The sequence below is a fragment of the Oncorhynchus nerka genome, linkage group LG3 (genome assembly GCF_034236695.1).
Source record: "Oncorhynchus nerka isolate Pitt River linkage group LG3, Oner_Uvic_2.0, whole genome shotgun sequence".
Lineage (NCBI taxonomy): Eukaryota > Metazoa > Chordata > Actinopteri > Salmoniformes > Salmonidae > Oncorhynchus > Oncorhynchus nerka.
In genome coordinates, this window is record NC_088398.1 from 39686539 (window position 1) to 39706569 (window position 20031).

Here is a 20031-nt window from a genome sequence, read left to right on the forward strand (position 1 = left end):
TGTCCGTAATAGTTTTCAAGCCCTTCCACATCCGATGAGCATCAGAGGCAGTGTAGTAGGATTCAATCTTAATCCTGTATTGACGCTTTGCTTGTTTGATGGTTCGTCTGAGGGTATATCGGGTTTTCTTATAAGCGTCTGGATTAGTCTCCTGTAGTGTAGCATCCGCGTCATCTGACCACTTCCGTATTGAGCGAGTCACTGGTACTTCCTGCTTTAGTTTTTGCTTGTAAGCAGGAATCGGGAGGATAGAGTTGTGGTCAGATTTGCCAAATGGAGGGCGGGGGAGAGCTTTGTATGCATCTGTATGTGGAGTAAAGGTGGTCTAGGATTTTTTCCCCCTGGTTGCACATGTGACATGCTGGTAAAAATTTGGTAAAACTGATTTGAGTTTGTCTGCATTAAAGTCCCTGTCCACTAGGTAAACCGCTTCTGGGTGAGCATTTTCTTCTTTACTTATGGCCTTATAGAGTTGGTTGAGAGCGGTCTTAGTGCCAGCTTCGCTTGTGGTGGTAAATAGATGGCTACGAATAATACAGATGAGGACTCTCTTGGTAGATAGTGTGGTTGACAGGTACTCTACCTCAGGCGAGCAATACCTCAAGACTTCTTTAATATTAGACATGCGCACCAGATATTATTGACAAAAAGACACACACCCCCACCCCTCGTCTTACCAGAGGTAGCGTCTCTGTTCTGCTAGTGCATGGAAAATCCCGCCAGCTCTATATTGTCCGTTTCTTTGTTCAGCCACGTCTCGGTGAAACATAACATGTTACAGTTTTTAATGTCCCTGTCACGTTCTGACCTTTATTTCCTTTGTTATGTCATTATTTAGTATGGTCAGGGCGCGAGTTGGGTGGGCAGTCTATGTTTGTTTTTCTATGTTTTGGGGTATTTCTATGTTTCGGCCTAGTATGGTTCTCAATCAGAGGCAGGTGTCATTAGTTGTCTCTGATTGAGAATCATACTTAGGTAGCCTGGGTTTCACTGTGTGTTTGTGGGTGATTATTCCTGTCTCTGTCTTTGCACCAGATAGGACTGTTTAGGTTTTCCATGTTTATTGTTTTGTAGTGTTCATGTGTACATTTACGTATTAAAAGAACCATGGACACTTACCACGCCGCATATTGGTCCTCTGATCCTTTTCGCCTCCTCTCTTTGGAAGAAGAGGAGGAAATCCCTTACAGTCCTGTTGGTAGGATAATCTTAATAGTAGGTCATCAATTACATTTTTTAATGATTGCACGTTAGCAAGGAGAACGGAAGACATTGAGCGTTTGGATTCGCAGAACGATCCCCGACCTGCGTCCCCTTTTCCGGCATCTTTTCTTCATGCAATAGGTGTGGATCTGGGCCTGTTCCAGTGAAAACAGGTTATCCTTCTCATCGGACCAGTGAAATAAAAAAGTTTATTCCAGTCCGCGGTGAGTAATGGCTTTTCTGATGTCCAGAATTTATTTTCGGTCATAAGAGACGGTGGCAGCAACATTATGTACACAATAAGTTGAAAAAAATGAGTTCCGCAAAAAATGACAAAAAATGACAAAATTGCACAATTCGTTGGGAGAATGTAAAACATCAGCCATGTTCTTCGGCACCATCTTCACCCTCTGAATGTCCTTGCCTCAATTGTCTCAAGGCTTCAAAATATTTTTTTACCTGTCTACTCCCCTTCATCAACACTGATTAAAGTGGATTTAACAAGTGACATCAAGAAGGGATTGTAGCTTTCACCTGGTCAGTCTGTCATGAAAAGAGCAGGTGTTCTTAATGTTTATACACTCAGTGAATATTCATTGTTTTTGATTGAGGACTGAGAATGGACCACTCCGGAACATGCAACACCTCTTGGAAAGCCACTCTGGTATGTCTTTGGCATCAAAATGGGTGTAATTATTTTTCAGAAAAATTTTACTACAGCAAGTTTTTCCTTTACTTTATACCTGGGCTTTGCTCCTTAATTTTTTTATTTCAATCCTCACAAGCCTCCCAGTCCCTGCCGGTGACAAGCATATCAACAACATGATTTTGCATTCACAAAACATGAAAATACAGTGCATTCCCTCCACATTACTGGCCTGTACGACAAAGTGAAAAGAACATCTGCCAACACCTTGCACAGTCTTCACATTTTGCTTCCTTCAAATTTATTCTGAAAAGGGATTACATTTGATAGTTTTCCTACAAATCTACAGAACCTACAGTGCCAGTCAAAAGTTTGGACACACCCAATCATTCAAGGGTTTTTATTTTTTTTACTATTTTCTACTTTGTGGAATAATAGTGAAGACATCAAAACGATGAAAGAACACATATGGAATCATCTGGTTAACCAAAGAAGTGTGAAACAAATGAAAATATATTTTATATTATAGATTATTCAACGTAGCCACCCTTTGCCTTGATGACAGCTTTGCACACTCTTGGCATTCTCTCAACCAGCTTCATGAGTTAGTCATCTGGAATGCATTTCAATTAACAGGTGTGCCTTGTTAAAAGGTCATTTGTCTGATTTATTTTTTTCCTAAATTCATTTGAGACAATCAGTTGTGTTGTGACAAGGTAGAGGTGGTACACAGATAATAGCCCTATTTGGCAAAAGACCAAGACAATATTATGACAAGAAAAGCTCAAATAAGCAAAGAGCAATGACATTCAATCAATAGTTTAAGACATGAATGTCAGTCAATGCAGAACATTTCAAAAACGTTGACAGTTTCTTCAAGTGCAGTCATAAAAAACCATCAAGCTCTATGATGAAACTGGCTCTCACGAAGGTCGCCACAGGAAAGGAAGATCCAGACTTAACTCTGCGGCAGAGGTTAAGTTCATTAGACTTACCAGCCTCCGAAACACACCAGAAACAAAATTGTAGACCTGCACCAGGCTGGGAAGACTGAATCTGCAATAGGTAAGCAGCTTGGTTTGAAGAAATCAACGGTGGGAGCAATTACTAGGAAATGGAAGACACACAAGACCACTGATAATCTCCCTCGATCTGGGGCTCCACGCAAGATCTCACCCCGTGGGGTCAAAATGATCACAAGAACGGTGAACAAAAATCCCAGAACCACAAGGGGGGACCTAGGGAATGACCTGCAGAGAGCTGGGACCAAAGTAACAAAGCCTACCATCAGTAACATACTACGCCGCCAGGGACTCAAATTCTGCAATGCCAGGCGTGTCCCCCTGCTTAAGCCAGGGAGAATGTCATATGGTCAGATGAAACCAAAATATAACTTTTTGGTAAAAACTCAACTCGTCGTGTTTGGAGGACAAAGAATGCCGAGTTGCATCTAACGAACGAACACCATACATACTGTGAAGCATGGGAGTGGAAACATCATGCTTTGGGGCTGTTTTTCTGCAAAGGGACCAGTGAATGAAAGAATGAATGGGGCCATGTATCGTGAGATTTTGAGTGAAAACCTCCTTCCATCAGCAAGGTCCTGGAGTGGCCTAGCCAGTCTCCAGATCTCAACCCCATAGAAAATCTTTGGAGGGAGTTGAAAGTCCGTGTTGCCCAGCAACAGCCCCAAAACATCACTGCTCTAGAGGAGATCTGCATGGAGGAATGGGACAAAATACCAGCAACAGTGTGTGAAAACCTTGTGAAGACTTACAGAAAACATTTGACCTCTGTCATTGCCAACAAAAGGTATACAACAAAGTATTGAGAAACTTTTGTTATTGACCAAATACTTATTTTCTACCATACATATATACATATGTATGGTATATATATATATATATATATATATATATATATTCACTGACATTTTCAACCTCTCCCTGATGAGTCTGTAATCCCTACATGTTTCAAGCAGACCGCCATAGTCCCTGTGCCCAGAAGTGAAGATAACCTGCATAAATGACTTCCTCCCTGTATCACTAACGTCGGTAGCCATGAAGTGCTTTGAAATGCTGGTCATGGCACACATCAACAGCATCATCCCGGAAACTCTCGACCCATTCCAATTCGCATACTGCCCCAAAAGAATCTCAATCACACTCCACACTGCCATTTCCCACCTGAACAAAAGGAACACCTACAGTTCAAGTCGGAAGTTTACATACACCTTAAGCCAAATAGATTTACACTCAGTTTTTCACTCTTTTTTTTTACATGTAATCCTAGTAAAAATTCCCTGTCTTAGTTCAGTTAGGATCACCACTTTGTTTTTAGAATGCGAAATGTCAGAATAATAATAGAGAGAATGATTTATTTCAGCTTTTATTTCTTTCATCACATTGACAGTGAGTCAGAAGTTTACATACACTCAATTAGTATTTGGTAGCATTGACTTTAAATGTTTTAACTTGGGTCAAACGTTTTGGGTAGCCTTCTACAAGCTTCCCACAATAAGTTGGGTGAATTTTGGCCCATACCTCCTGACAGAGCTGGTGGAACTGAGTCAGGTTTGTAGCCTTCCTTGCTCGCTCACACTTTTTCAGTTCTACCCACACTTTTTCTATAGGTTTGAGGTCAGGGCTTTGTGATGACCACTCCAATATCTTGATTTTGTTGTCCTTAAGCCATTTTTCCACAACTTCGGAAGTATGCTTGGGGTCATTGTCCATTTGGAAAACCCATTTGCGACCAAGCTTTAACTTCCTGACTGATGTCTTGAGTTGCTTCAATATATCCACCATTTTCCTGCCTCATGATGCCATCTATTTTGTAAAGTGCACCAGTCTCTCCTGCAGCAAAGCACCCCCACAGCATGATGCTGCCACCCCTGTGGTTCACGGTTGGGATGGTGTTCTTTCGGCTTGCAAGCCTCCCCCTTTTCCTCCAAACATAACAATGGTCATTATGGCCTAACAGTTCTATTGTTGTTTAATCAGACCAGAGGACATTTCTCCAAAAAGTACGATCTTTGTCCCCATGTGCAGTTGCAACCCGTAGTCTGGCTTTCTTTATGGCAGTTTTGGAGCAGTGGCTTCTTCCTTGCTGAGCGGCCTTTCAGTTTATGTCGACGTAGGACTCGTTTTACTGTGGATATAGATACTTTTGTACCTGTTTTTTCCAGAATCTTCACAAGGTCCTTTGCTGTTGTTCTGGGATTGATTTGAACTTTTTGCACCAAAGTACTTTCATCTTTAGGAGACAGAACGCATCTCCTTCCTGGGCGGTATGATGGCTGCATGGTCCCATGGTGTTAATACTTGCGTACTATTGTTTGTACAGATGAAAGTGGTACCTTCAGCTATTTGGAAATTGCTCCCAAGGATGAACCAGACTTGTGGAGGTCTACAATTTTTTTTCTGAGGTCTTGGCTGATTTCTTTTGATTTTCTAATGATGTCAAGCAAAGAGGCACTGAGTTTGAAGGTAGGCCTTGAAATACATCAACAGGTGCACCTCCAATTGACTCAAATGATGTCAATTAGCCTATCAGAAGCTTCTAAAGCCATGACATCATTTTCTGTAATTTTCCTAGATGTTTAAAGGCACAGTCAACTAAGTGTATGTAAACTTCTGACCCACTGGAGTTGTTATACAGTGTATTATAAGTGAAATAATCATTGTAAAAATGTACTTGTGTCATGCACAAAGTAGATATCCTAACCGACTTGCCAAAACTCTAGATGGTTAACAAGAAATTTGTGGAATGGCTGAAAAACAAGTTTTAATGACTCCAACCTGAATGTTTGTAAACTTCCGACTTCAACTGTATGTGAGAATGCTGTTCATTGACTACAGCTCATGGCCAACACCATAGTGCCCTTAAAGCTCGTCACTAAGCTAAGGACCCTGGGACTAAACCCCTCCCTCTTCAACTGGATTCTGGACTTCCTGACGGGTCACCCTCAGATGGTAAGGGTAGGCAACAACACATCTACCACGCTGATCCTCAACACTGGGGCCCCTCAGGGGTGCGTGCTTAGTCCCTTCCTGTACTCCCTGTTCACCTGTGACTGCTTGGCCAAGCGCGACTCCAACACCATCGGTAAGTTTGCTGATAACACAACAGTGGTGGGCCTGATCACCGACAACGAAGAGACAGCCTATAGGGAGGAGGTCAGAGACCTGGCAGTGTGGTGCCAGGGCAACAACCTCTCCTTCAACGTAAGCAAGACAAAGGAGATGATCGTGGACTACAGGAAAAGGAGGGCCGAACACCCCCCCCCCAATTCACATCAAGGGGCTGCAGTGGAGTGGGTCGAGAGTTCCAAGTTCCTTGGTGTCCACATCACCAATGAACTATCATGGTCCAAGCACACCAAGAAAGTTGTGAATATGGCACAACAACACCTTTTCCCCCTCAGGAGACTGAAAAGGTTTGCCATGGGTCCCAGATCCTCAAAACATTCTACAGCTGCACCATCGAGACTATCCTGACCAGTTGCATCACCGCTTGGTATGGTACCCACTTGGCATTCGACCATAAGGCGCTACAGAGGGTAGTACGTACAGCACAGCACATCACAGGGGCCAAGCTTCCTTCCATCCAGGACCTATATACTAGATGGTGTCAGAGGAAGGCCCAAAAAATTGTCAAAGACTCCAGTCTCCCAAGTCATAGACTGTTCTCTCTGCTACCGAACGCAAGCGGTGCCGGAGCGCTAGGTCCAAAAGGCTGCTTAACAGCTTCTACCCCTTTTGTTTTTACACTGCTGCTACTCACTGTTTACTGTCTATGCATAGTCACTTTACCATTACCTACATGTACAAATGATCTTGTCTACCTGTAATCCTGCACATTGACTCAGCACCCCTACCCCCGTATATAACCTCGTTATTGTTATATTATTGTGTTACTTTTTATTTTATTTTTTACTTTACTTTATTTATAAAATATTTTCCTAACTCTATTTCTTGAACTAAATTGTTGGTTAAGGGCTTGTAAGTAAGAATTTTACAACACCTGTTGTATTCAGCGCACTTGACAAATAATGTTTAATTTGATTTGAACCCACTCCACAGTTTCCAAGTAAATGAAAATGATAGAGAATTGATTATCTTGATCGCGTATGTCTTCCAGCTCCAGAATTAAAACTTGGTGGAAGCATCTTTGGCAGCCTCTGTGACTCATTTTTATGATATTCTACCAACTTTGCAGAACTCTTAGGGCAACACACTACCTTTCAAAAGTTTGGGGTCAGTTAGAAATGTCCTTGTTTTACATGAAAACAAAATGAATAGAAAATATAGTCAAGACTTTGCCAAGGTTATAAATAACGATTTTTAATTGAAATAATAAATGTGTGCTTCAAACTTTGCTTTCGTCAAAGAATCCTCCATTTGCAGCAATTACTGCCTTGCAGACCTTTGTCATTCTAGTTGTCAATTTCTTGAGGTAATCTGAAGAGATTTCACCCCATGCTTCCTGAAGCACCTCCCACAAGTTGGATTGGCTTGATGGGCACTTCTTACGTACGGCCAAGCAGCTCCCACAACAGCTCAATAGGGTTGACTGTGCTGGCCTCTCCATTATAGACAGAATACCAGCTGACTGCTTCTTCCGTAACTAGTTCTTGCATAGTTTGGAGCTGCTCTTTGGGTCATTGTCCTGTTGTAGGAGGAATTTGACTCCAATGAATCGCCGTCCACAGGGTATGGCATGGCATTGCTAAATGGAGTCATAGCTTCCTTCAAGATCCCTTTTACCCTGTATAAATCTCCCACTTTACCACCACCAAAGCACCCCCAGACCATCACATTGCCTCCACCATGCTTAACAGCTGGCGTCAAGCACTCCTCCAGCATCCTTACATTTTTTCTGTGTCCCATGAATGTTCTTCTTTGTGATCCGAACATCTCAAACTTAGATTTGTCTGTCCATAACACTTTTTTTCCAATATTCCTCTATCCAGTTTCTGGTCTTTTGCCCATCTTAATTTTTTTTTTTAATTGACCAGTCTGGGATATGGCCTTGTCTTTTCAACTCTGCCTAGAAGGCCAGCATCGCAGAGTCGCCTCTTCACTTTTGACGTTGAGACTGGTGCTTTGTGGGTACTATTTAATGAAGCTGCCAGTTGAGGACTTGTGAGGCGTCTGTTTCTCAAACTAGACACTCTAATGTACTTGTCTTCTTCCTCAGTTGTGAACCAGGGCCTCCCACTCCTCTTTATTTTCTGGTTAGAGGCAGTTTGCGCTGTTCTGTGAAGAGTAGTACACAGCATTGTACGAGATCTTCAGTTTCTTGGCAATTTCTCGCATGGAATAGCCTTCATTTCTCAGAACAAGAATAGACTAAAGAGTTTCAGAAGGAAGTTATTTATTTCTGGCCATTTTGATCCTGTAATCGAACCCACAAATTCTGATGCTCCAGATACTCAACTAGTCCAAAGGCTGCCAGTTTTATTGCTTCTTTAATCAGTACAACAGTTTTCAGCTGTGCTAACATTATTGCAAAATGGTTTTCTAATGATCAATTAGCCTTTTAAAATGATAAACTTGGATTAGATAACACAATGTGCCATTGCTGATAATGGGCCTCTGTGCACCTATGTAGATATTCCATTTAAAAAATAGTCAGTTTCCAGCTACAATAGGCAATTTCAACATTAACAATGTCCACACTGTATTTGTGATCGATTTGATGTTATTTTAATGGACAAAAATACGTGATTTTATTTCTCTAAATGACACCAAACTGTTGAACAGTAGTGTATATCCATTGTTTTTGTAAAAATGTCTCAAGCTCAGTACATTTGGTTGGAAATCATTGATGGATAATAATTTTCAAACCTTGTTTGATATTATTCAAGCTGTTTAGACTTTTTCAGCAAGTATGGATTGTCACTAGATCACTCAGGAACATTCAACACCTCCTGGAAAGCCATTCTGGCATTTTCTTTGGCATTCTTTTTTTTTGTTTATAATTGTCCTGCTCTATCCCAGGTTTAGTTTATCAGAAGACTGAGACAGGTTGTCCTCTAACTTTTTACCTGGGCTTTGCTCTTTGCCCTAGTCCCTGTCGGTGACAAGCATACCCATAACATGATGCTGCCGACACAATCCAAAAAATACAGAGGGTTTCACTCTGTGTTATGTTGTATTGGATATGACCCAAACCTGTTGTTTTTATTTCGCCTCACAAGTTAATTTCTTTGCTGTGTTGTCTTGCAGTATTACTTAACAGGCTTGTTGCAAACAGAACGGATAATTTGAAGTGGATATTTTTTAACACAGCCTTCACTTTGTAAAACAGGCCAATAATGTTGAGTGAATGCACTGTATTTTTAAGTTTTAAGGTTGCAAAATCAGGGACTGGGTAGTTTGTGAAGATTAAAATAAAAATGAAAGGAGGAAAGCCCAGGTACAAAGTTAAAGAAAAACCTGCCGTAGGCTTTTGAAAACCCTGGGGAGTTTTATTTTTCAGTGGAACAATTACACCCATTACACAATTACACCCAAAGACACACCAGAGTGGCTTTTAAAGAGATGTTGAGTGTTCCTGAATGGTCCATTCTCAGTCTGCAATCAAAAATAATGTATATAGACTGAGTGTACAAAACATTTTAGAACGGCTCTTTCCATGACATAGACTGAACAGGTGAATCCAGGTGAAAGCTATAATCCCTTCTTGATGTTACTTGTTAAATCCACTTCAATCAGTGTAGATGAAAGGAAGGACACAGTTTAAATAAGAATTTAGACATGGATTGTGTATGTGTGCCTTTCTGAGGGTGAATAGGCAAGACAAAAGATGTAAGTGCCTTTAAAGAGAGTATGGTAGTAGGTGTCAAGTGCATCGGTGTCAAGAACTAAAACACTGCTGGGTTTTTCACGTTCAACAGATTTTTGTGAGTTCTTTCAATTGAAAGTGTGGGTTTACAGCTCCAATCTAGATGTGTTGGTCATTACTGAGACGTGGTTAAGGAGGAGTGTTTAGAATGCTGATGTTAACCTTTCTGGTTATAACGTTTTTCTGCAAGACAGATCTTCCAAAGGAGGGGGAGTGGCAGTCTTTACCAAGGATCACCTTCAGTGCTCGGTTGTCTACACCAAGTCTGTCACCAAACAATTTGATTAGCTGGTTTTAAGCATTAAAACCAAATAGCTATTTTTTGACTGTTGCTGGGTGCTATTGTCCTCCATCAGCACCAGCCTGTACCCTAAGCTCTCTTCTGGCCCCTTACACTGAGTCTGAATTTGTCCTGCTAGGTGACCTAAACTGGGACATGCTTTAACCACCTGACTAAGTCCCAAAGCAATGGGACTCCCTAAATCTTTCTCAGATTATTACCAATCCCACAACGTGTTACTCCAAACACGCAGAAAAGGCTTCTCTCCTCGATGTTATCCTCTCAAATAATCCTGATAGGTATCAGTCTGGTGTTTCTGTAATGACCTTTGAGATCACTGTTTTACAGCCTGTGTTCGTAATGGCTGCTCAGTGAAATGACTTGTCGTGATTTGCCATAGACCCTTGCTAAGAAACTTGAATGAGCAAGCCTTCCTGTAAAATGGTATAGAATCAGCTTGATCCCCTCTGTCGAAGGACCTTATTTTTTTATATTTTCTGTGGTATTGTTAATAAACACGCCCCCATAAAGAAAATGATAATTAGAAACATGTTCAACCCCTGGTTCAACCGTGATCTTGCAGAGTTACTCCTTCTCAATAATTGCATTTGGCGAAAGGCTCGGCACACGCATAGTCAGGCTAACTGGCTGTCGTTCAGGCAAATGAGAAATAAGTGCACTCGGGCTATCCGGAAGGCAAAGTTAGTTACTTTAAGGAGCAGTTATGTCTCTGTGGGTCTAACCCCAAGAAGTTCTGGAAAACGGTTAAAGACCTGGAGAAATAACACTCCTCTATCACACCCTTAGATATCCTTTATTCTCTATTTTGGTTAGGTCGGGGTGTGACTAGGGTGGGCATTCTAGTTTCTTTATTTCTAGGTTGGCCTGGTATGGTTCCCAATCAGAGGCAGCTGTCTATCGTTGTCTCTGATTGGGGGTCATACTTAGGCAGCCTTTTCGCACCTGTTTGTTGTGGGATCTTGTTTGTGTATAGTTGCTTGTGAACACTGCATAGCTTCACGTTAGTTTTTTTCCTCTTTATTGTTTTTGTGCTGGTTCACATAATAAAAGACGATGAACCCAAACAAGCTGCATTTTGGTCCGATTCTTACAACAACGTTCGTGACAGAAGATCCCACCATCCACAGACCAAGCAGCATGCCCAGGAGGAGCAGGGATCCTGGGCCTGGGAGGAAAGCCAAGAGTGGAGGACATCCTGGACTTGGGACGAAATAATGGCAGGAGACAAAAGCCTGCCATGGAAGCAGGGACAGCGACGACACCGGGGTTAGCGGCCACGATGTAGGCCCAAGAAGCAGCCTCAAAAAAAAATCTGGGTGGAGGCACATGGGGTGGTCAGCGGCGCTGAGTCAGAGACCATGGAGGAAGCGTTGGATAGATTGAGCGAGAGTGAACGGAGGGGTGAGATAGAGACCTTCGAGGAGTGGTTGGTGAAATGTGAAGAGAGTGAAGCGAAGGAGCTGTTGGTTTGGCTGGAGAGGCAAGACATTCGCCCTGAGGACCGTGTTAGCCGTCCGATGCTACCTGTGTCAGCTCCCCGTATTCGTCCTGAGTAGCATGCTATCTGTCCGGTACCATCTGTGCCGGCTCCACGCACCAGGTCTCCAGTGCGCCTCCACAGCCCAGTACGTCCTGTGCCAGCTCTCCGCACTCGCTTTGAGGAGCGTGTTATCATTCCGGAACAATGTGTGCCGGTTCTACGCACCGTGTCTCCAGTGCGCCTCCAAAGCCGGGTACGTCCTGTGCCAGCTCCTCGCACTTGTCGTGCGAAGGTTGTCATCTGTCCAGGACACGTTGTGCCAGCTTTACGCTCCAGACCTCCAGTGCGCCTCCACGTCCCAGTACGTCCTGAGCCGGTTCTACGCACCGTGTCTTCAGTGCGCCTCCACAGCCCGGTGCATCCTGTGCCAGCTCCCCGCACTTGCCGTGCGAAGGTTGTCATCTGTCCAGTACACGTTGTGCCAGCTCTACGCTCCATTCCTCCAGTGTGCCTCCACAGCCCGGTACGTCCTGTGCTGGCTCCACGCTCCAGGCCTCCTGTGTGTGTCTCCAGCCCGGTACGTCCTCTGTCGGCTCAACGCACCTGGCCTCCTGTGCGTCTCCCCAGCCCGGTATGCCCTGTGCCAGCTCCACGCACTAGGCCTCCAGTGCGTCTGGTATGCCCTGTGCCAGCTCCACGCACCAGGCCTCCAGTGACGGTCTGCAGTCCAGAGTCTCCAGCGACGGTCTGCAGTCCGGAGCCTCCTGCGACGGTTCCCAGTCCGGAGCCTCCAGCGACAGTTCCCAGTCCGGAGCCTCCAGCGACGGTTCCCAGTCCGGCGCCTCCAGCGACGGTCTGCAGTCCGGAGCTTCCAGTGACGATCTATGGCCGGAGCCTCCAGTGATGATCCATGGTCCGGAGCCTCCTGCGAGGGTTCCCAGTACGGAGCCTCCAGCGAGGGTTCCCAGTCCGGAGCCTCCAGCGAGGGTTCCCAGTCCGGAGTCCCGGCGACGATCCACGGTCCGGGGCTTCCGGCGACGATCCACGGTCCGGTTCCTCCGGCGATGATCCACGGTCCGGAGTCCCCGGCGATGATCCACGGTCTGGTTCCTCCGGCGACGATCCATGGTCCGGATTTTCCGGCGACGATCCCCGCACCAGAGTCGCCACCGAAGCGGGCAGATCCGCGAGCGGAGCAGGGTCTATGTCCCGCACCGGATCCGCCACCGAGGCTAGATGCCCACCCGGACCCTCCCCTATAGAGTCAGGTTTTTCGTCCGGAGTCCGCACCTTTGGGGGGGGGGTACTGTCACGCCCTGACCTTAGAGATCCTTTATCCTCTATTTTGGTTAGGTCGGGGTGTGACTAGGGTGGGCATTCTAGTTTCTTTATTTCTCGGTTGGTATGGTTCCCAATCAGAGGAAGCTGTCTATCATTGTCTCTGATTGGGGATCATACTTAGGCAGCCTTTTCCCACATGTTTGTTGTGCGATCTTGTTTTAGTATTGTTGCCTTTGAGCACGACAAAGCTGCACGTTCGTTTCTTTGCTCTTTATTGTTTTTGTGCCGGTTCACATATAATAAAAGATGATGAACCCAAACCACGCTGCATTTTGGTCCAATTCTTACAACAATGTTCGTGACATCCTCACAGCTGCCCATGTCCCTTAATGTTGATGATGTGGTTGTTAATAACAAGAAGTACATGGCTGAGGTCTTTAATCACCACTTCGTTAAGTCAGGATTTCTATTGTACTTAGCCATGCCTCCTTGCCCGTCCAACATTTCCTCAACTCCCATCCCTTCTAATGGGACTATCCCCGATGCTTCTCCCTCTTTTTTTCCCCTTCCTCGCTACAAAGTTTCTCCCTGCAGGCAGTCACTGAGAAAGGAAAAAGGAGCTCCTTAAGCTTGACCCCAAAAAAACATCTGGGTCAGATGGTTTAGACCCTTTCTTCTTTAAGGTTGCTGCCCCTATCATCGCCAAGCCTATCTCCAACCTTTTTAACCTGTCTATCCTTTCTGGGGAGGTTCCCATTGTTTGGAATGCAGCCACGTTTCTTCCTTTATTTAAAGGGGAGATCAAGCTGATCCTAACTGTCTATTTAGCCTTTTGTGTCAAAAGTTTTGGAAAAACTTGTCTAATCAACTGCCTGGCTTTCTTGATGTCTATAGTATTCTCTCGGGTATGCAATCTGATTTCCGCTCAGGTTATGGATGTGTCACTGCAACCTTAAAGTTCCGCAATGATGTCACCATTGCCCTTGATTCTAAGAAATATTGTGCTGCCATTTTTATTGACTTGGCCAAAGCTTTTGATACTGTAGACCATTCCATTCTTGTGGGCCAGCTAAGGAGTATTGTTGTCTATGAGGGGTCTTTGGCCTGGTTTGCTAACTACCTCTCTCAAAGAGTGCAGTGTATAAAGTCAGAAAATCTGCTGTCTCAGCCACTGCCTGTCACCAAGGGAATACCCCAAGGCTCATCCTAGGCCCCACGCTCTTCTCAATTTACATCAACAACATAGCTCAGGCAGTAGGAAGCTCTCCCATTAATTTATATGCAGATGATAGTCTTATTCTCAGCTGGACCCTCCCTGGATTTTATGTTAAATTCTCTACAACAAAGCTTTCTTACCAGGCTCTGTCGCAGCCGGCCGTGACCCGGAGACCGTTGGGGTGGCACACAATTGGCTCAGCGTCGTCCAGGTTAGGTGAGGGTTTGGTTGTCCCATCGCGCACTAGCAACTCCTGTGAAGGACCGGGCGCAGTGCACGCTGACACGGTCGCCAGGTGCATGGTGTTTCCTCCAACACATTGCACATTGGTGTGGCTGGCTTCCGGGTTAAGTGGGCATTGTGTCAAGAAGCAGTGCGGCTTGGTTGGGTTGTGTCCACAGGTGTGTTTACTACCTCTGTTGTGCCACAGGTGTGTTTACTACCTCTGAGGATTTAGAGCTTTAGGAAGTCACCTCATACAAGTACTTGGGAGTATGGCTAGACGGTACACTGTCATTCTCTCAGCACATATCAAAGCTGCAGGCTAAAGTTAAATCTAGACTTGGTTTCCTCTATCGTAATCGCTCCTCTTTCACCCCAGCTGCCATACTAACCCTGATTCAGATGACCATCCTACCCATGCTAGATTACGGAGACGTAATTTATAGATCAGCAGGTAAGGGTGCTCTCGAGCAGCCAGATGTTCTTTACCATCCGGCCATCAGATGTGCCACCAATGCTCCTTATAGGACACATCACTGGACTCTATACTCCTCTGTAAACTAGTCATCTCTGTATACCCCTCGCAAGACCCACTGGTTTATGCTTATTTATACCCTCTTAGGCCTCACTCCTCTCTATCTGAGATATGTACTGCAGCCCTCATCCTCCACATACAATACGTGTTCTGTCAGTCACATTCTGTTAAAGATCCCCAAAGCACACACATCCCTGGGTTGCTCCGCTTTTCAATTCGCTGCAGTTAGCTACTGGAACGAGCTGCAACAAACACTCAAACTGGACATTTTTATCTCAATCTCTTCATTCAAAAACTCAATCATGGACACTCTTACTGACAGTTGTGGCTGCTTTGTGTGATGTATTGTTGACTCTACCTTCTTGCCCTTTGTGCTGCTGTCTGCCCGATAATGTGCCCAATAATGTTTGCACCATGTTTTGTGATGCTACCATGTTTGTTGCTACCATGTTGTTGTTATGTTGTGTTGCTACCATGCTGTGTTGTCATCTGTTGCTGCCTTGCTATGTTGTTGTCTTATGTCTCTCTTTATGTAGTGTTGTGTTGACTCTCTTGTTATGATGTGTGTTTTGTCCTATATTTATATTTTATTCATTTTTTGTATTTTTAATCCCAGCCCCCGTCCCTGCAGGAGGCCTTTTGCCTTTTGGTAGGCCGTCATTGTAAATACGAATTTGTTCTTAACTGACTTGCCTAGTTAAAGTAAGGTTAAATAAAAATAAAATCAAGAATGGTCCACCACCCAAAGGTCATCCAGCCAACATGACACAACTGTGGAAGCATTGGAGTTGACATGGGCCAGCATCCCTGTGGAATGCTTTCGACACATTGTAGAATCCATGCCCCAACGAAATGAGACTGTTCTGAGTGCTAAAGCGTAGGTGGAACTCAATGTTTTGTACACTCAGTGCATGTTGCCATAAGAGTTGTGCAATGTTGATAGAATCTTATTCAAACATGATTCACAACTGTAATGGCTGCCAAAGGTTATTTTACCAAGTATTATCTCTGGGGTGTGAAGGCACACAATCAATACATCTTCATTTTTTAAATATATATATTTATTTTTTTACTTTGAAAGTGTTGAGTAAGTTGTGTAGATCAATAAAAAACTAAATCTAATTTAATACATTTTTAAATAAAAATTTTCGGCAGCAGAATGTGAAGACTGTGCAAGGGATGTAAAGACTTTCACTAGCCACTAGGAATGCTTGTTGACCTTCCCTTTCTAACAATATGCCAGCAAACTCTTTCTAATACTCTTAACACTTCTATGGTTGGCTCTGTTGCAGTTCTCCAGTGTGTTGCAGAATGTCCAGCCACTGAGGGAACAGACTCTGATGCTTGTACACGGCACAGCAGATGGTGAGTGACTAACTATGTGAAACCAAGAAAAAGGCATCAACAATGATCTGGGGTCAGTTATGTAGCTGTTGTGTTGTTATTTACTATGTAGGACCAGTCTGCAGTGTGCGTCTTGCCAAACGATACTTAAAACAGCAATAATCTAACAATGACAAAAACTGAAGAACTTTTAACAAAAATGACCGTTTTTATGAAATATAAGTTTTCTTTCATTATGTGATCTTGCTGCTCTTCCCCGTGACGATTCAAGCGGAATTCTGCTGACACATTTTCTTATGCTTCTTTCAGCCAATGTCCACTTTCAGCATACTGCTGAGCTCATTAAGAACCTTGTGAAAGTTGGAGCAAACTACTCGATGCAGGTATGGAGAATGTCATTGCCCACTATACTGTAGAATACAGGTTCTGTGTAGGTACACTAGATTCTTTAAGCCATAAGTCTACCCAAGCTATGATTGCTTTAAATGTATACTAACAGTAACAAAACTATGCAGTACCCTACCCATGCTATGTATGTACAGTATGTTACTGTAGTGTCTGTAGTACCATAAACATACAGTAACACCAGCCACTGCATATAGGGAAGGGCACTCAGCTTCTACCGTTCTGGCTCAGAGGAATGATGATTGGCTAAAATACATGGATAATACAATGATAGTTGGAGCTGTATAGTTATATTTCAGTGCAGCCTTTTATGTTATTGATCATCATTTGTTACTGAAAAACTCACTTGCTCTGGCTTTACGTCACCTGTCATCAAATAGTCGGAGAGTTACTTATCCAATAGAACCCAGAGAGTGTGGCCTACTGGTTAGAGCATTGGACTAGTAACCGAAAGGTTGTAAGTTCAAATCCCAGAGCTGACAAGGTTACAAATCTGTCATTCTGCCCATGAACAGGCAGTTAAATCAAAATAATAATATGTTCTTTAACTGACTTTCCTAGTTAAATAAAGGTTAAAAAAAGGGAAGCTTCTCTAACAAGTAAGGACAGTGTGGTATCCCTTGGGCCGTTACTATCTTTACAAATTATTGGCAACTTGTCTTACAAGAAGCTAAAAATGATTATGTATGCTGATGATTGCACACACTACACATCAGCACCTACAGCCAGTGAACTTACTGAAACTCTTAGGAAGGAGTTGTATTCAGTGTCAGAATTGGTAAATAACAATAAACTGACCTTATATACATCTAAAACCAAAATCATTGTATTTGGTTCAAAGCGTTCTCTTAGACTTGAATCACAACTGGAAATGCACATAAAGGGTGTGACCATTGAGTTGAAGAAGCTGAACCCCTAGAAGTAACATTGGATGGTCAGTTATCATGCTCAAGTCATATTGACAAAGTTGAAGTGAAGATGGGGAGAGGTATGTCAGTTCTAAAAATATGTTCTGCGTACAGGAACAACTGTACTAGTTGTTCAGGCTCTGATCGTGTCCCATCTTGATTACTGTCCGGTAATATGGTCATGGCCAGCAAAGAAAGACCTAGCAAAGCTGTGACTGGCACAAAACAAAGCAGCACGCCTTGTCTTCACTGCACACACAGAACTAACACCAAGAACATGAATGATAGTCTTTCATTGTTGAGGGTTGAGGAGAAATGGACTATTTATTTCTGTTCTAGTCTTTTTAAGAAACATTTGTGTGTTGAAAATGCCTAATCACTTGTACAATCTATTTGAATACACTTCAAACAGACATACATACCCCACCAGACATGCCACTGTGGGCTTCTTCACTTGTACCCAAACCAAAAACCGATTCAATGCGCTTCTCAGTTATCTGTCGAGCCATGTCATCATGGAATGCTCTGCCACCAGAGGTAACTCGGGCAAAAAGCAAGTTTAGCTTGATAAAAAACATTTTGTATCACAGAGCCTCTCCTCTTTCTAAAGATCTAATTTAACTGTACTGTATCTAAGAATATGAATATGTACAGTATATATGAATAGTGTGTCAATAGTAATTTTATTGTCTCTTGGTGTCTCTCCAATCTATAAATCATATTTACATTTGATTTGGAATGTAATTTAATATGTTGTTCTAATCTATAACTGTCCTGTACTTTGTCATGTATTTGTACGTTTCATGTGGACCTCAGGAAGAGTAGCTGTTGCATGTGCAGTAGCTAATGGGGATCCTAATAAGCTAAACTAAACTGTGATGAGAGGAGAGTAATTACACACATCCATAAAGTAGTAGTTTAAATAAATATAAGTATACTGTCTTTTCACTGATGCCGCTGTGCACATGTCGTGGTCATGCTGTGCTCATTGTTGTGGTGTTCTAGATCTACCCAGATGAGGGTCATTTCCTGTCCCAGAGAAGTAGGCTGCACCTCTTTGCCTCGCTCACCAGCTTCTACAGGGAGTGTCTCAAGGAAGAGATCCTACCGCTGCCCGATGATGATGAGGAGGAGGAAGAGTAGGATGTGGTGGAGACCTTCGGCAGGACTTTTGCAGGACTTCCTCACTGTAAAAAAATTGCTGAAGCCTGCACGAAAGGCTGGTGGCTTTTGGACCAAGTGTTAAGGCAGAGGTGGACAGTGAGAGTTGCGGCGTGTGTGTGTGGGTATGTGCGTGTGTGTGCAAATCACATAGCTTGTGTTAATTTGAGAGAGAGTTTGATAGTGTTTGTGCGTGTGCCTGCGTATGTTTGTGTGTGCAGTCAGAGAACTCCCAAGGACACCTGTCAAAGACAATGGACACCAGAATTGGCAAGACTACAAGTGGGAACTCTCACTTATCCAAAATGCCACTTCAATCTCCACCTCTGAGACAATCCCTCTCACGGCAAAGCACATAGCAGACTGCCTCCATCTCCGGCAGGAGCCATTAGGGTTTTAACATCCACACTTACAAGTGCATGGTTCTTTTCCCCTTTCAGCTAAACTAGTTTTGCCATGTTAGTTTTCATCGTGGTAGACATTGGAAGAGACAAACACATATGTACCCTTTTAAATTGTACCCTCTCTTTATTTTGGGGTTTTGATGCACACGGATATGCTCCACTGCTCTTCAGAGACATACTGTAGGCAATGCAAGTTCACCTTGACTGTGACGTTGTCCGCAAATAAGTGCAATTCCGGCTGAATGCTCTCATCTTTGACCCCCACTGACAATAAGTCCTTTGGGGCACACTTAATTGTACAAGGGTCTCATGTAGACATGTTCAATGCCTTATGAAGTGCTACACAAGACCATTTACTGGCATTCATATCCCTTGATTATTAGAAGCTTCACACTAACCTGTGTCAGCTCAGTTGTTTGAGATGCAACATGCCAGTGCAGTCTCAGAGACAGTCAATAGCAGTTGTAATGTCAGGTCATAAACCAATTATAATTAGGGGTGAGTGGTCACAAAGGCCGTCACATGACATTGTGCAGGGCTAAGTAAGGCGTTTGCATGTCTACAGGGGGAAGCCTAAAGTATTGTCGTATTTTGTACAGTACAATACAGCAGAGTGTGTACATACATATATTTTTTAGATATGTCAGATCTCATGGATAGGTTAGTCTATGGGAATGGAATGACTTGACATGTATGTCGTGTATATTTTTCAGTTAATTTTGGTTTTAATAGATTTTTCTTCTTAGGATGGATTTTGTAATGCTTGTTCATGCTAATTTTGTTGTTTTTGAAGGGGGGTGGGGTGGTGATGGTTTGGGGTTATTGTGATTGTCCTCCAGTGATGATTGTGAATTAAAAAAACACTGAAAAAACAAATATATTACCATAAGGTATTCAGCACAAATTACATTCAACCACAGTGTTGTTAGTATTGATTGACAAAATGATCCAGGCAATTATACTGTATTTCATCGGTTCGTTGACCTTGGACTCACCTTTGATGAGTTGAGTTGAGAGCCAATGAGGGCCTTGAGGCAGATGGTTTATCAGTGTTGTGTTTAATAGACTAAATGC

At 43.3% G+C, this 20031-nt stretch overlaps 1 protein-coding gene across 1 annotated transcript in view; it reads left to right on the forward strand.

The window, feature by feature from the left end:
* Positions 1-19809, forward strand: part of LOC115107764 (inactive dipeptidyl peptidase 10-like) — a 104867-nt gene extending 85058 nt beyond the window's left edge. The window contains exons 20-22 of the mRNA XM_029631387.2: positions 16028-16100; positions 16389-16462; positions 18398-19809. Coding sequence (XP_029487247.2) covers positions 16028-16100; positions 16389-16462; positions 18398-18535 — 285 coding nt within the window. The 3' untranslated portion in view covers positions 18536-19809. The remainder of the gene's footprint in view (positions 1-16027; positions 16101-16388; positions 16463-18397) is intronic.
* Positions 19810-20031: the final 222 nt, after the last annotated feature.